Genomic DNA, 17,684 nt, shown 5'->3' with positions numbered 1-17,684 from the left:
TAGCTGTAAGAATAGAATATTTTATAAATTTTTAATCACAAAATAATTTGCAAATTTTCGCTGTTTTGATGAATATTGTCAAAATTTGAACAGCTTATAAAAAAACATCATGCAAATGTTTCTTTAATATTTATTACAGCTATAATAAGAACAACGAAGAACCTTTTATTCAATTTCCAAGCTTTTTGTCAAAATTATTCTTAACAAAATGTATAGAAAATAAAAAATTTGAAAATTTGAAATGTTTAAAAGAGTCAAAATATTTTGAAAATTATAAATTTATAATTTCTTTGTTTTTGTGTCTGAAGACACGTCTTTGTGTCGTAGAATAAATATTCTGACTATCAACTTCGATCGAAGTTTCTGGCCAGCAAATTTGATTTAGTTGGTACTTTTAAATTGAAAATTCTCAGTACTTTTTAAAAATAATCAGGAAACACAGAAAAAAATACGAACATAATATGTTAAAGTTGTAATACTATTGTTAGGTAATCTTAAACACCACAGAGTGACTCTAGCTTGGTTACCACAAAGTTAAACTTTCTTAGCTCAGAATCTTTTTTCATATTATAGGTACAATGATTTATCATCAGTTCTAATTTAACACATAGATTACTGCATTTCGCACTCGACGACTTAGTACACTCGACTCATATACTGTACAGCAGAGCAATTAGCTACTTATTTTATTTAACCCCACTTTTTTCAGTATACAATAATTTTGAAATAAAGTTTATTAAATATGTATAAATGTATAATACGTTTTATTACAATCCGTGGACAATCTAAAATTAATAACCAATCTTTTACTTACAAAAGTTATGTAATCACTAATCGCCACTGACAATAGAGGCCTAGTCAATCATTATTGATCTACTTAAGGCCATAATACCTATTCATATGCGTGTCGCGCGTGTCTGCTCACATTTTTTCTGTGCTAATCACTCAATAATTCCCACCATGTTTAGACTATTATTTACTGAGTTAAACCAAACAATATTTTAAATACCTATTTTTACAGTCGACTATTGTCTATTTTATGTGACTGACATGAGTTCCTATATGTTCAGGACTTCATGTTTTATTATACCGAACCATAGATAAAGTAAGGTGTATTACATTAGGCATTTAGTTTTTGCGTAGGTATCTAAAATTATTCGGAATAACTATCTAATTATGTACCAAACTGTTATTTTAATGTTTTAACATCGTAATCCTTTTGTGCTTACTAAATTTGTAGTCGGCAGTTACCGCACCTAACCACATACCATATATGCTGCCTCGTACAGTCGTTGCCAGATAAATTGAGACGGCGGCGGCGGCGCTTTTCAGTAAGTGTAGCCCAAACTAGTCGCTGACAGTGTGGTGCAAAGGTCACACAGTTGGCTACAGTTTCATTTATTATTAGTATTCTTAATTAATTTATATTATTTTACAATTTCTATTTTTTGTTCTTAAATAAAAAATTATTATCAGAATATTTGATTTTAATATCGTAAAATAATTTTTGTGAGAATTGTTGGTTTATTGATGTATTTTCGGTAATAATATTCAAATACGGAGAACCACTGGTTTTCCGTTATCGCACCGCCGCCGCGTCTCAATTTATCTGGCAACGACTGTACCTAACAGGAAGACCTAACAGGTGAAAAAATTTTTTTCTAATTAATATTTTTTAATTTGTTTTTTGTAATTTATAGTTACTTGCGCTATACGTATAATATAAAAAAACATTTTTTTACTATACTGCAAATAAAAAATAATAATAACAAATTTATAAATCTGATTATAAGAAGCATTTTTATGGTAAAAACATTTATCTAAGCCAAGTAGTTCATTTTTCAGAATTTTTTTAAATATTAATATTTTTTTGAGTTAATTAATTTAGAACGTAATACATTTTTTCAAAATATTATTTTTGGGAATTTCCTGACATGAGTATATTTGTTAAATTATTCATTAACCAAATAATTTTCACAATATATATTTATATATGTTATACATTTTTTTTTGTCAGGTTTCCCAGTTACATCCTGTATACTATATTTTGCAACTACGACCACGTAACATAATTTTCTATAATGTTTACCTATCAACTGCCATCGATAATATTTAACTCCTTAGTCCTTATTACTTATTAGTCTAGTGTAAAAATAGAGCCATGTAAAAGTAAAAACAAGACTTTATTAAACATGTTTGTCTCTGACCACTCGCATACATATTTTATTTCGTTAACCAAAAACAAATTAAATTATATAATAATGTATATAAAACTATATGAATTTATAAGTAAACCTATAAAAAAAATGATAATATATATGCCAAAAAAATTATATCATTTAGTAGCTTAGTTCTATAATACGTAATGGCATGAATCACTAAATAATATTCATCGCATAAAATGGCGTGTTTTTAATTTTTTTTTTTTTGAAGATTACAACTTTCTAAAGTCCCTCATAATTCGGTTATGGTTATACAACGATTATGGTTTACACTTATTTCTAACCGTTTTAATAATACAAATTTGAACGTATTGAATTTGATCTCGAAATTTGTGTTCATTTCTGATATTCTTTTTCTGATGATTCTTTTTAGTGCGATGATTTAACTTTTTTTTTTAGTTTATTTCATAGATTAAAAATTGGACGTGGTTAGTTTTATACTAATATTGGATCAAAATGGCTGTAAAATACTAAAATTACATTCGTGGTGCTATGTTTTTCAGAAAAACTGAAAAATTATAGGATTTTAAATTTTAAATAATTGTATAATAATATCAATATATTTTTTCTCAAATTCGGCATTCAAATGAAATAATTAATCTCTACTTTAAAATGTTTAATAAATACCTAATAATGTATTTAACACACTTACACACTTGCTACCACTGATTGGTGACCGAAGCGAGACGAGTAGGTACAAAGCTGTGATAGGAATCATTGACCGGACAGCTGTACTTAGTTCGTCCTACTTTTTTTTTCATAAGAACAGAATAAAATGAAAAATTATGTGTCGACCATGTATATTAATAATATATAGTTGTAAACTAATGACCAATGTTGTTAATGCTCTAATTGAATACAAAAAAGAAGATTATACATTTATTTATTTTTTTGGCAATGGTATAATACCATTGCCAAAAAATTATTCCAACAATTATTCCATTTTTAATTATTTACAAATGTATATAATTATAAAGGCACTTACAATTGAACGTGTCGAATAATTACTATTTACTACTTATATAGAAATCTGCGGACTTAACCTGCGTTTAATATTTTACTACTTAAAATATGTTACCTACTGAAAGCGAAACAACTATAATAGGCGAATAAATAAGCGAATTATTTAATTGTAGATAAGGCCAATACATGAATAAACTAGGTACTATGTAGTCTTGTATTTTTTCAGAACTACTACATACTTTTAGATTTTTCCAGAGGATTTATAGTCTATATCTATACTAATATTATAAAGAGGAAAGATTTGATTGTTTGTATTGAATAGGCTCCGAAACTACTGAACCGATTTAAATGAAATTTGGTACATAGGTAGTTTAGACACTGAGAAAAAACATTGACTACTTTTTAATACTAAAAAAGGGCTGTAAGGGGCTGTACTGGTTTGAATTGAAAAATTATTTTTTCGTTGGATAGTCTATTCATCGAGGAAGGCTATATGCTATATAACATCACGCTACGAATAATTAATAGAAGTGCTCAAACAGGGATTTTGAGATTTACGATTGAAACATTTGTTTATAATTGGTAGCTATTGGTTATAGGAGAAATAATTAATAGAAATAGTATTTATTTATTACGTCGGATCCCAAACGGCTCCCGTCTATTGTTCGCTTATTCCCAAACGGCTCTCGTCCAAAAAGGTCTAACAAACAGGTAAATTCCGAAACGGCTCCCGTCCAAAAAAAAATGTTCAAATAGGTATACATGTATAATTGTAAACTCTACAATAATTATTGGACATATGCACGCCTGTCTTCTAAAACAGCATACACAATACCGTTGGTGTTATTACGCTCCTCGTAATTCTGTTGTATAGTATATACAGTTCATGTGTACCTATCATATTTTTAAATTTAAAATATATAAAACGGAATATAAAGGAAAATATAGAATAGGTATATTGATAATATCGAAAAAAACCGAAACATTAAACTATAGCTAATTGGAAATATTGACAATATAATGTCGATAACAATTTTACTTATACAATTTAATCAGATTTGCGATATGGCACACAATCGTATCAATTTGTGCAGTTAGTTCAGATTTTAGTCTGTTCGTGATATTCACCGTCGTTGTGTGCGTTCATTTATTTTTGTTATTTTTCTAACATGTCTAATAAAATGCGTGACAAAAAATTGGTAAAACATTTTTGGTTTTCTTTCCATAAAAAACTCGCTGGTGACGTAGAGCGCTGGAAATGTACAACGTGTGGTTGTAAATCTTATTTTAAGCGAAATTGTATTGGCGAAATGTTTGATGAACATCTGGAACACACCCACTTACAATTAGATGACAATGTTATAAGGAGGAGGGAAATAAGTAGTAATTTAAAGCGTAAAGCTCAAGAAAATTTGCATGAAAAGCCCGCGAAACTTCTTCGAGCTCAACTTGAACCGAACGATTTAAATGTGTTAACGACACAAGATATCAACGCTATTCGCAAATCTGTATACTATGTTCGTTCAAAATCCTTACCAAAATTACCAAAATCAACAGAAGAAGCTCAAGATAGTTTAGACAAAATTAATATTACAACTTTGGTTGGTGAGAATTTTTTATTTTTTAACAATAAAGCGTCGAATATTGTTATTCTTACATGTAACACCAATTTAAACATTCTTAAAGAAAACCTATGTCTATATGTTGATGGCACATTCAAGTATTGTCCGAATTTTTTTATCAAATGTTCACCATTCATGTTTTACATAACAGACAGTATCTTCCCCTTATTTACTGTTTTTTACCAGATAAAACCTCAGTAACCTATGGAAAAGCTTTTTCAGCATTGTGTGATCACTTAAATCCACAAGTTGTTTTCGTAGATTTTGAGGAAGCTATTCACATTGCCAGTGGCGTACATACGGGGGGGGGGGGGGGGGTCGGGTTCAAAACCCCCCCCCCAGGACCAAAAAAACAAAAAAAAAAATAATATGATATAATTGATGAATTTCTTATTATTAATCAACGGTGTATACACAAATATACGTCATAATAATATGACTATTGAGTAAACAGTAAACACTATACTTAACCAACAACGAAAAAAGATTTCATAACGAAATTATGGGTGCCGTATAATATGGTATATCAATCAAAATAGACATTATTTTGATCGTACACAGTTAGTTAGTTGCGTGCGGATATAAATACATATTAATATTGTTTTTATCTCGACCGACTCGATCAGACAACGGAGAAAAAACCGATTGCGTTATAATCGTTGAATTTCGCGTGAGTGACAATAATACGGTGAAATGGAAGTTTTTTTTTTTAACTCAGTTAAGTTAATATGCATACACATAGATGTAGTATATATTGTATTTTTAAGTACAGAAGTTACCTATCACATAAGTAATAAGTAATAAATAATAATAAATAAGTATTATATATTTTAGTTGTCTTTCAAACAGATATTATTTGTGTACATCATAATACGATGAGTAGGTATTTTTAATTTTAATGTTTTCTATCAACGTGAATACTGTTAATAATAATTTTTAATGATTTATTATCACATCATAATCATTATCATTCGATTTCGATATATTTTAGGTTTTGAAGGTAAAATAAATAGTAATCATGGCTGAAAAAAAACAATCGAAACTGCAATCTTTTTTTTCAAAACCACCCTCAATAATGAATTCATTGTCAAATTCATTGAATGCAACTCAAACAGTTATAAGTTCCTCTAGTGGAACCCTTAATGGTCTAGCTATGCTCTCGATCAACAAAAATGATTCAATTACTCCTGATGAAGTGCTGGTTGAACTATCCAATAAAAAAAGGAGACTAGAAATTTTATTATAAATAATTAATAATATAATATTTATAATATTCTGTACTTACTATGTGCATATTAAATAATATTTAACTGCCATGAGTTACGTAAACCTTTGTATTTGTTTTGCTATTAATTTGCCTATTAATATTTATACGTGTAATGTGTTTGATTGTTAGGAGAATGGGTAGTTGCGAAGAGAAGGTTTTAGTGCTGGTTATTTTTTTTTAAGCCCCCCCCCCCAGAGCAAATTTGAATGTACGCCACTGCACATTGCATTGCAAAAAACATGGCCATCGGTTAACATAACGGGGTGTAGATTCCATTTGGATCAAAGTTGGTGGTGGATGATTTAGTCAGTGGGACTTGCTTCAGAATTCAGAGACAAAGATTCTGGAATCGAAAGAGCGTTGAAATATTTATTTGGCCTTCTTTACTTACCACTGTCAGACGTCTTAGATTGTTTTACAGTTGATTTAATGGCTATCAAACCCATAGATGATAAAATAGACAAAGTTTTCGGCTATATTTTTGAATATTACGTAACTTCAGATAGTCGTTTCCCTCCTAAAATGTGGGCTGAGTGTTCATCTGCTCTTTCTTTGACCACAATAATGTATGTGAAGCGTTCCACAGTAAATTCAACAAAGAATTCAATACTACACACCCAAATATTTTTAAGGTTATTGACATACTAATCAATATACAATCTGAAACGCAAATTAAAGCTCGAAGTTATTTTAATACACCAAGATCGAAAAAAAAGCAAGAGTTCGTCGAAAAAATCAATTGCGAGTTTTCATCAAATAAAATATCACGCATAGACTATATATAAAAATTGTGCTTACAAATTTACCCGATATATGATTTTTAAATATTTTTTTAACATTAATAATTTTAAATTTAATAATATACTATACGCTTTTTTTATATAATTTTAATAACTTACATAGTGTACACCAAGACATTTTTAACCACACCTCTTTTGAGACAGTCCTAAGTCTGTATAAAGTGGGAAGGAATTTGTGGTGTACAAAACCGGATCCGTTTAGGAATTTTATAGACCTTTTTGGACGGGAGCCGTTTGGGAATTGACTTTTTTGTAAAACGGGAGCCGATTAGAGAAACGGGAGCCGAATGGGCTACGACCATTTATTATTGGTTGCTATTGGTTAATCGGGCAGATCAGGTAAAAGCATACATAAATTATTTATCAGATGTGGAGATTGATTGCACAGAGTGGCTTTGCTTATATTCAAATAATAATTGAACGTTTAGTTGATATTGATTTGCCTAACTACTTAAATCATTATGTATCTGTTTTCAAAAAAAAAGTTCTTACAAAAATGTACTGCCTGGGGAAATAGCTCCCATTGCCCCCTCCCCTAAATATGCCACTGGATCTATGACAGTTTTTAAAATCAATTGGTAAGTGTTCTAATTTTGTATAAAATAAATAATTATTAAAAAAATATATAATATTTATACATAAATATATGTACACAAAATAAAATCTTCTCGGAAACTTGCACCAAAATATTACGCAGGCAGTAGAATGAAATATTCATTACATGATACCTACCTGATACCTATTGAGTATATATATATAATATAATGATAAACTACAGGTAATTAGTAGTAGGTAAATTTTACTGCATTGCCGTTTATCGTTATTAAAACGTTAATTTATTATTTGTATAGTAACTACACATCTATAATTTGTTAAAATAATGTTAAATAATTTCCATCTGATATTAATTGATTTTTTTTATTAAATTGGTTCATGTCGCGATTGACCACCAAACAAGTAGAATTGCTGGAAAATGACGTACTACTAGCTGTCGTGGTATCGGGTTGGCTAATTGTCGATTTCAGCAAGGTCATTCTGGCAATGCTCTCCCTGTTTCGTCGAGTCATCGCTGCAGCTGTAGATTCTAAATTATTGACGTATGGTCGATCCGTGAATAATCGCAAAAATATCTCTTTTTGGGAGCACGACGGAAGGATTTGCCCCAAGAACTGCAACCAAGCGACATTTTCCTGCACAGCTTTACGATAGTCTTCCAGTGATATTCTATTATCACGATCCTTGTCCACCTCGGTCATGACGAAATCTACGAAACTCTGATCGTACTCCTCCATATTGACTAATTTACACATTTTCATGCTGTTTCTTCTGGACATCAGTAACACGTCCTCTTTTTTAATGTATTTCGGTGACCTCATCATCTCCGTGTAGACTTCGAAGCAAAAGTGAATCAAGTCGGGTAGGGTTCCTTTTAACAACATCGACAATACCTTGACGAACTCGGGCCCAGTTAAGTATTTCTTGTTCGTTCCGGCACAAAGTAGATATATTTTATCTACGGCTTCTACGTTTCTCACACCTAAAAAAACGTCCATGAACTTTATAAAATTTAGCTTATCCATGGGTTTCGTGTTGTCTTTTGTTAGCATGTAATGCATTTGTAGCAATCGGAGCACTTCTATTTTATTGAAATGTGTTGTACGCGAAAGCTCCGTTCCGATGTCCGAAAATCTGTGTTGTAAACGTATGTCCAAAGTCGCTGTTAAACGCTTATTTATCGGACTATACGGCATTTTGATTTAATTTGGAATCATGTAATAATTTGAATAACCTCTCAGTAATTAAAAAAGTATTTCAAAATTTAAATATGAACAAATTTATTATTTTGATTGTATTGACAACCAGTAAAACACGCACTTTTATAGGAATTAATATTTATTTCCATGGAACTAACGACAGGAAATGTAACTGCATTGTGGCCAGTGGTGGTTTTAAGGGTTCAATAATAGCCATCAAGTCCATAAGAGGTGTCTCGTACAAAATGTACCAGTAACATAATATACTTAACCTACGAAATTGTGTTTTTTATTAACCTAACCTAACAATGGTACATTATATTGCAATACATATTATAATGATTTTAACCTGCAATATAAAATGTATATTTTATTGTTTTAAGTAAAAAAAAAAATTAAGTATGTAATTTAAGTGGACTCCAGTGTACGAGACCCGTCGGAATTTTCAAACTAAACGACCATTAAATCCGTCACTGGTTGTGGCATGATATTCTTGATACTATTAAAATATATTTATTTAGATAATTTTAGGATTGTAGAAATTAGTACGAGTATAAAACAAATTCTATATCTGTAGGCGCATCTTTATGGGCGGATATGGATTTATAAATTTAACCAATATTATTTAATTACTTTAAAAACAAGTTAGTTCGAAGCTCATTCTGTGAGCGTGCTAAATTCCCGGTTTCTAAACGTATTTTAATACAACGTAATAAATTATAATTCCATAATATACAATTTATGTTTAGTAACTATGAATAGTAAATAAATAAAAATCAACAGTCGTAACTTTGTACTGTCATACTGGTAACTGACGGACAGACGGACGGACGGGATATAAGGTGTTTAACAACTGTATTTTACCACCTTAAACATTAGTCGTATTTCTTCTTAATCAATATTAACAATATTATAATATTGATATAGACCGAATGCAAGGAACCGAGAAATGTATTGGTTTCAGAATTTTTTTTAATAACAATTTTATTGTTGTGTCCACATAAGGAGCCGGTCAACCGCCATAATCTTATATGGTCTCTGCAAATATCGACAACGTCGGCACGCGTAATAAGTAATATTATTACGTACAACCGCAGTCGTCTTCAAACTGTCGTTTTAGTGCAGTTCTTACACTTTGCCGCCTTAAAAAAAAGTGTCAGTGGAATTCACATCATATTACTGTTATACATCCAACCCTAAAAGCAACTACCTATAAATCGTCGGAATTTACAATCGCCGATGCCTACCCCTTGCCCATTACTAATATTATACAAAATATTTTTTATTTTTAACAAGATATATACAATCTGTACCCTTGGGCACAATAAGAATATGTGATATAATATTTTGTACATGAAAACGTGAGGGAAGAAGCCATCCAGTGAAAGCACTACCTAATTGTTTATTTATATATTTATTTTTTTAAATATTATTTTGATTATTCGTTTAGTAAATCACGACACCAATTTCTTTTCAGTCGTCGTGTGGATACAAATTATAATATAGCAATTAATATTTTATAGCGCATTTTATATTGTATTGCCGGGGCAGATTCGGGAGGGAGGGGATAATGGGCTTTAGATATGGCTCTCTTTGGAAATTTCATGTTATATTATTATGTATTTGTTTGTACAATAAATAGTCCATAAGTCTCAAAGCCCATAAATTTGAATTATAAATACAATTGTTAATATTGTTATCAAATCTATAATCTATATAAATCTATTATGTACTAATATTATAATTGTATTTTTTTCCGAAACAAAATGTAGCCCCCTCCATTTTAGATTTCTAGATGTTATATAGTTAATCTATTGAACCTGTTTCCCCCCAAACCCTATCCCTCAAAATCGTCACCGTCAACATCACATTCTATCTGTGCTCCATGCATCATATTCCACTGTCCTGTGAATCAGATTTAAACTGCAGGGTGATTCACCAAGCATAGGTACATTCTTATAAACTATAAATATTAATATAAATTACCTACTAAAATGTTCAGGTTACCATAGTCTCCATGTCATCCAGACACATTATCGTGGACCTTTTATTCTTGGAACACAATCTACGAAATTAAATAATTCAAAAACTAATGTCTTTTGAACTTTGATTTTGATATGTCAATATGTTCAGGAAAACCGTAATATGCAAAATAATTGACTGCAACTTTATTGCGCACAATCTACGATTTTTACCTAAACGGCTGACTGCAGCTGAGACATATAGGAACTCGATTGGGCACAGGAAGAAATGAAAATACATTTAATGTATTACTATTTTACATACACTATTATATAAATATTATAAGACAAGGGGTATGGAATATCATATAGATCGTATTTTTCAGTGCCTAAAATTGAGTGTAGTACGAAATTTAAAAGTGTGTTATTCTAATTAAACCTTTATAGTAATATTATGTATAATTTTATATCTTCACATTTTTTTATATTTTAATAGTTTTTTGCCAAACCACATTTTAATTATTAACACAGACACACAGTAAACAATATTTTGTGTTGTTACGTCTTATACTCTTATTATAATTCTTCTTATTCATTGCTATTGAGAGTAGCTATTTTTATTATTACTAGCTTAGTAGTGAACTTTGGTATATAATATATACTAGTGTTTATCTAGAAATAATTTAAATTTGACCGATTTTGGACTATGTGTGTAGTACGAAAATTTGGATATTTTAGGGTCTGGTATTTTTAATTGTTATAATGTTGAAAATATACACGCGGCTGTAGTAGTTGTCGTTCGAAATGCTTGACCAAATTGATGACGAATAAGGATATGCTATATTAATATATTATGTCGATCCAAAAAATTAAACAAGGGATATTATATTATTATGTAAAATTATTATATGTTTAAGTACCTACTATAATATTACTATTATAATAGCTGCAGCAGAACAGTGCAGAATGATCTCTCATGGGTAAAAATAGACTTAATGGGTCTATATTATATGTTGGCCTTATTGGCATGTTACCGGGATCTCAAAATTACCCATGAGACTATACCAAATGCAGTCATTGATGACTGATGAGTTACTTTTAAAAAGGGGGAAAGTAGGTAACCACTCTGCTGTACAGTATGAACTTGAATTTCAATTATACCTCGTCATTGGTACATCGAGTAAGTCGCTCCCAGTCGCTGTAATGTATCTGTTAGATATGAATTGAAATATAAAAGTCATTGCGAAGTAAGCACTGCCGAAGATAGTCGTCTACAACCTACCTAAGTACCTATAGTTTTAAACTTTTAAATATATATCTATTATGCTATAAAGTAATTTAATTTACTATTAGTAACACGGTAGGTTGAATGAATTTTTTACAAAAACATTGCATTTATTACAAAGAATATATTTTTTAAATTCCAACAAAATAACTACCTAGCATCGTTATTTTCGTCTAAATATCTAATTTCGTACATATTTAAAATACAAATATCTATAAAAAAAAATTCTTATATATTTTTTTAGATTTAGTATGAAACTATTTATAAATAACTGTGTACTTACAGGTGTTACATTTTTAAGACTTAGTTATAAAAAATGAACATTTTATACATTGTAAACGAGACAATATTTTCAAATGTTCGTGATTTAGACAAATATTGTAAAACATTTATCTTGAGACGGTCATACTAAATATTTTTGGAATTATTATGTTCAACTTTTATTTAATTCCACTAATAACAGTGTACCAATAATATTTACATATAAATTGTAAGACCATACCAAACCGGAACGTTTGTAAGTTGTAATTTATTGTAACGTGAATCGTATTATACATTTTATGTAGGTACCAATACGTTTTCAGGGAATGAACGTCAAGAAGTATTTATTTTGTATCGCAATGTTTTCGTACAAAAAAGTAACGACATTAGTACCCAAACATTATGCATTAGTTGAAATCAAATCTACTGTGGTGGTTATTATGTGTTTCGAAAAATGATTAGAAAAAAACACTCACTCCCTATGCTAATAACTGTAGTGTTATTATATTATTTCATACACTGAATTCCGAGAAAATCTCGATGAAAAGATGCTTTAATATACGAAATACTTACTAGTATTTACAATCAATACACAGTTTGTAACAAAAAGTTAAACCAATTTTTTTTGTGTTCATCATAATACACATACTATCATAAAATTATAATCTTATGCAAACCGTAAAATTTGAAGCTACATCACAGGATATGCCTTGACGGTGGGGCTTGCCACTGAAAGGGACGATTCGTGATCGACAAATACGAGTTAGTGCCTATAGGTCATTGTTATGTAATATATATTATTATCTCGTGAGGTTTTGTCCTCAAGAAATAATAATAATAGGATGCGTATAGTAATGCTATTAGCAAGTAAAATATTGTCATCACCAGAAGAATCTTTTTTCAACCATAAAAAGGTGCCAATAAATGGCTAGGCGACAACATGCAGACAAAATAATTAAACATTTCAGATTCATAAGCATTTTGATTTTTTTTTTCATTTATCACGTCATATATGTTTTTATAATGTACATAAACATCAGTAATAAATAATGATTATTTATATAATAATACAACGGTTAAAATAGTTTTCAAAAGACAAGTGCGAAACTTGAACGAATACAGTTTTCATTCGCCGACCGGTTTTGACTCTGAACGCGGTCGGACTTATAAATTAAAAAAAAAATAAATAATAAATTAATAGTAGCACATTGATAAATACATTATAATATTAAAATGCGACGCGTCCAAGGATGGCGATAACGCGCGTGCCGTGATAAGGTGCTGTCTACTGCGGCTTTTGGCCAGAGTACGCCACGTCGTGAGCTTCGAGTTTCTGCAAGCTCCGGCCGTAGTGATGGGACACCGACTCGGTTTCGTGTCCGCCCTGTTGCGGTTGGAGCAGCTTCTTCAGCGCTATGATGCCGGACAGCACCAGTGCGATTTTGCTCAGCAATAGCGCCTTGCCGGCGATCAGCGCCAGGATTTTGAACGCCATCGGGCCCATGACCGCCGCGGCCATCATACCGGCCATCATCATGGCCTGTTGTATGGCCTTGTCCTTCTTCTTGCGACCTGTGAAGGGCACGGCGAAACCGACTGATTAGGATAAGAGATACAATACGACTTCCGTCTGGGGCGAATTTTATGAGGGGGAGAGGGTAGCTTCGAGGGATATCCACCCCCACCCACCGTTGGGTATTTAGTGTGCGATATTATATCGAAATACGAAATTTATGATTTTTATCCGTTTACCGTAATAATAATATGATCACGTGAATTAAACAATTATTTTCGTTTCTATTATGAATTAAATACATAGGTAAATTCTGAAAAATCATTAAATCTGACTATCTTTGGGTGGTACAGGAAATATCGAGTAACCCCCCTCCCCCCTTGAAAAATGTTTAAATGCACCCTGACAATTCGTGATTTTTAACTCACGTCAATATCAGGGAGTCTACCGCCCCCGAAAAAATCTTGGACACGGCTTCTAAGAAAACTCCATCACTACTGACTGGTGTTTTATTTGCATCTGCTGTATCGTCATCATATCTTAAAGACTTACACTTAATATTGCAGGAAGACGCGGGTAGTCGCAAAATCAATAATGTAATATGTATCTTTACCGCATATAAGTGGTGACGGGATAGTGTCGTGGAATTCGCGAACTGTTCTAGACGCTACACTGTTAACACGATATACTGTTACCGCGAAACGATCAACGGACCAACATGGCCCAACATGATGACGGGATTTCGGGTCTCAAGCAAGTAAAAATATTAATTTTTAGCTATGATGGCATGGCGGCGAAATCACGTCGTGCAATGTGAAAACGATATAGCCAAGATATTTTATGCTAATAATACGATTGTATTGCACAAAGATTTAAGGATTCGCCGAAAACGAAAACGAATATTTTGTCTTAACACGCGTCATGATTGTCCGTCTCCCAAAATTTACGAACTTTCTCGATTGGAGTTCAACAAAAATTGCAATGTCGACTGTACATATCGACGCGTACCTATATAGGTAACATTATTATGATATATTTATTTACATAATTTTATACCGGTGCGACGATACCAACCAACACGGACGTGCCAAACGACGTTCGTTAAAAAACGTACCTACGTCCGTGTAAACAGCATCGAGTTTTCTCGATTAAACTACTTCGTGAAAGCGTCGAGTTCGGTATGAATAATATTATATTATAAAGGTTTTGACTCCCATAGACGGTTTTTGGCGAACGTGATATATTTTAGAGGTAATACATAACATACTATAGCGATATTATTATACTGTGTAATTACACAAGGTGATCAATTTGTATTTGCGCACGTTATTTGGAAAATTTTTAACTTTTTTGAAACAACTATCATGTTTACCTGCATAGTTCTATGTCAAGTCAAAGCGATATTTTTGAAAAAAAATTTATTTTTATCGTTACTATTTGTCAATGTTTTAACTTTTTTGAATGACAACGTTTTTAAGTAGTTAAATAATTATAAGTATTTAGAGTTTATATGAGAGGAGTAGTGGACCAACATTTTGCTGAACATCACTGTGCTACTCTATGTACTCAGCTCATCATAACTTTAAATACGTGTGACTTATTCACTTCTCATTGAAAATTCGATATTTATGTATTGAAATACTCCAAGGTAAATACTCCATATATGAAATAAAATATATATTATATTGTCCTTAAAAACTATTGAAAAAATGGTAAAAATAATTGAAGTTTTGTAATGACATTTCAAATTATGTAATTTATAAAATTTTAAAACAGTAATAACTTTTCCAAAATATTGGTGTAAACACTTGAATGAACTACGCCTATTGTACATTTTTTACGTGTCTCGGATTTGATTTTTTGGTGAGGTTTTTTTGTACTATACATGTTATTATGTTATATGATGGTGTCGTGAAATGTTTGAAAATTATATTAACTATTAAATGGCTCACCCACCGGGCATGTATATGGGTACAAATATTAACGACCCCAAATACCAACTTCTAAGTTCGAAGTGAAGGTTATAAAACTATAACAATAACATAGATAACGCGCGTTTAATTCGCTCACCTTCTTGGCTGGCCCCGTCCAGCATGATGGTCCTGGTGGACATGAGCCTGTCCATTCGGTTGGCGAGCATGTCGTCCAGCAGAGCGTTCTTGCTGTCGGCGTCTGAGGCGGCGTCCAGGGCGGCACGGTCGGCCCGGTCGGCTTGTGGGTCGACGGCCAGCGACTTGCCGACCCTGGCGGCCAGGGTCACGCCGTCCGCGACGGTCACGGAGGACTTTCCGAGGGCCCGGTCAAGGGCCGTCAGCGCTTTCGACTTGAGGCACACGGTGGCCGGTTCGGCCGCTTCGCCGTCGCCGAAACAGTCGTCCAACACCGACCACAGGACCGTGCCGAATCCGGCAGAGCCCGCGCCGTCCTCTTGCCGCTGTTGTTGTTGTTCCACGGGCACGGAAGCGGCGAGACCGAAAACGGCCAGGGCTACGCAAACGGATGACATCGCGACGGACGGAGGAGACATGATGATTATAATATTTTAGCAAGTATTTCGGTAGCAACGCGTGTTCGGTGCAGTCTTAAAGCTGTATATCGTCTTGTTCGGACTCGACCGTCGCCGGTGTGGATGTGATGGTTTTGAACAGGTGGCCAGGACCTTATATAGGTACACGCGTGGCGTGACGACGCCGTCAACATAAACGGAGCGCTTGCGTATAGGTCACGCCTCCCATCGTCCGCGCACGACCTGCAAGAATACCGTGAAAATAATAATATACGGTGCGCGGGTGTTTGGAGGGAGGAGAAGGGGGGGGCAGGACAGTCGGGTGCCTCCGCGTGTCCCTTCCGCGGACGGATCCGCGCGGCGGCCATCTCGCGCGTTGACCAACTGACATAAAAAGTAAACGGCGGTGAAAACGTTTTCCAGCGGCTGACGACCGCCGCCGCCGCTCCCTTCGACCGCTGCGAACCGCCCGCGCGCCCTCTAATTGCGTATTCCGAGTTATCAGACCGTGTATCGCCCGCGCGTCCGCAATGCGTGTATTATTATTATTATCATCATCATGCGTATATTATATTCCATACGTCGTTTATTATAAACGCACCGGAAACACGTATGCGCGCGTGCTAATAATATTATTATAATGGTCTCTCGGCGCGATTCTCGAACAACACCCATTACCCGTGTTTCAAAAAACCAACTCTACTTAACGTTTTTCGAAAATAATAATTATTTTGTTACTGCAAAACGACATTTTTTGCCGTCATCGTTTCTCGAGTTTTTTCTTTTTACTCTTTTGAAATTATAACATAACTTTTCACATTCCGAATCATGATATACCCGGGTATTATTCGGGAAATAATTTCGATAAATAAAAATCAAATTTCAAACGAATAATTAATTAGTTACCACTTCAAATTATTTAGAGTTTTTATGAGTGAAGTAGGGGACCAACATTTTGCAAGGTACACATTCCATTGCCACTCCATTCCGCTAATCGAAACTAATATAGGTACTAATAAACTTCTCAAACAAAATCCGATTTTCATCCATCGAAAAACAACAAAAAATATTCTGCTTTGGAATAAGAAATTTAAAACATATGAGTTGTCTCATTCAAAATAGTAAAAAAATACCGAATCGTGTTTTTTTCGGTGGGGGTGTACTTATTAAAGCACTAGATTTTTGAGAATCCTCACCCCGCAAGTGCAAGAACATCCTAAGTATAGCGAATACAGTTTTTTAATAGCCCCAACACTTATTTTTGGTATATGCACCCTAGGTTATTATGCCATATTTTGAAGGTTATCCTAATCAATTTTGCAGTTACAGCTATACAGCTTATCGTTCTTAAATACAAATTGACCAAAACAGAGGCATTTAAAAATCATGTTACTTAATTTTTTTTTCGTTTTTGAAAAATATTGAAAATCCAAAAATTCGCAACTTTTCTATAGTTTGAAATTTGAATTATTATTAAATATAGTTATCAATTAAATAAAAATTGTTAATTGATAAAAAATTATCAATAAT

At 32.7% G+C, this 17,684-nt stretch overlaps 2 protein-coding genes across 2 annotated transcripts; both read right to left on the bottom strand.

The window, feature by feature from the left end:
- Window positions 1-7,746: 7,746 nt before the first annotated feature.
- Window positions 7,747-8,625, bottom strand: LOC132933573 (calaxin-like). Its single transcript, XM_060999837.1, has one exon. The coding sequence runs from the start codon at window positions 8,623-8,625 to the stop codon at window positions 7,747-7,749; it is 879 nt and encodes a 292-aa protein (XP_060855820.1).
- A 4,479-nt stretch (window positions 8,626-13,104) lies between these two features.
- On the bottom strand, window positions 13,105-16,291 carry LOC132934653 (uncharacterized). Its single transcript, XM_061000980.1, has 2 exons — window positions 15,719-16,291; window positions 13,105-13,707 (listed from the first exon to the last, which is right to left on the bottom strand). The coding sequence occupies exons 1-2, from the start codon at window positions 16,173-16,175 to the stop codon at window positions 13,421-13,423; spliced, it is 744 nt and encodes a 247-aa protein (XP_060856963.1). The 5' UTR covers window positions 16,176-16,291; the 3' UTR covers window positions 13,105-13,420.
- Between the last annotated feature and the right edge of the window lie 1,393 nt (window positions 16,292-17,684).

The sequence above is a fragment of the Metopolophium dirhodum genome, chromosome 1 (assembly GCF_019925205.1).
Source record: "Metopolophium dirhodum isolate CAU chromosome 1, ASM1992520v1, whole genome shotgun sequence".
NCBI classification, from domain to species: domain Eukaryota; kingdom Metazoa; phylum Arthropoda; class Insecta; order Hemiptera; family Aphididae; genus Metopolophium; species Metopolophium dirhodum.
The sequence above is the reverse complement of the archived record's forward strand: the minus strand, read 5'-3'. Positions and strand labels throughout refer to the sequence as shown.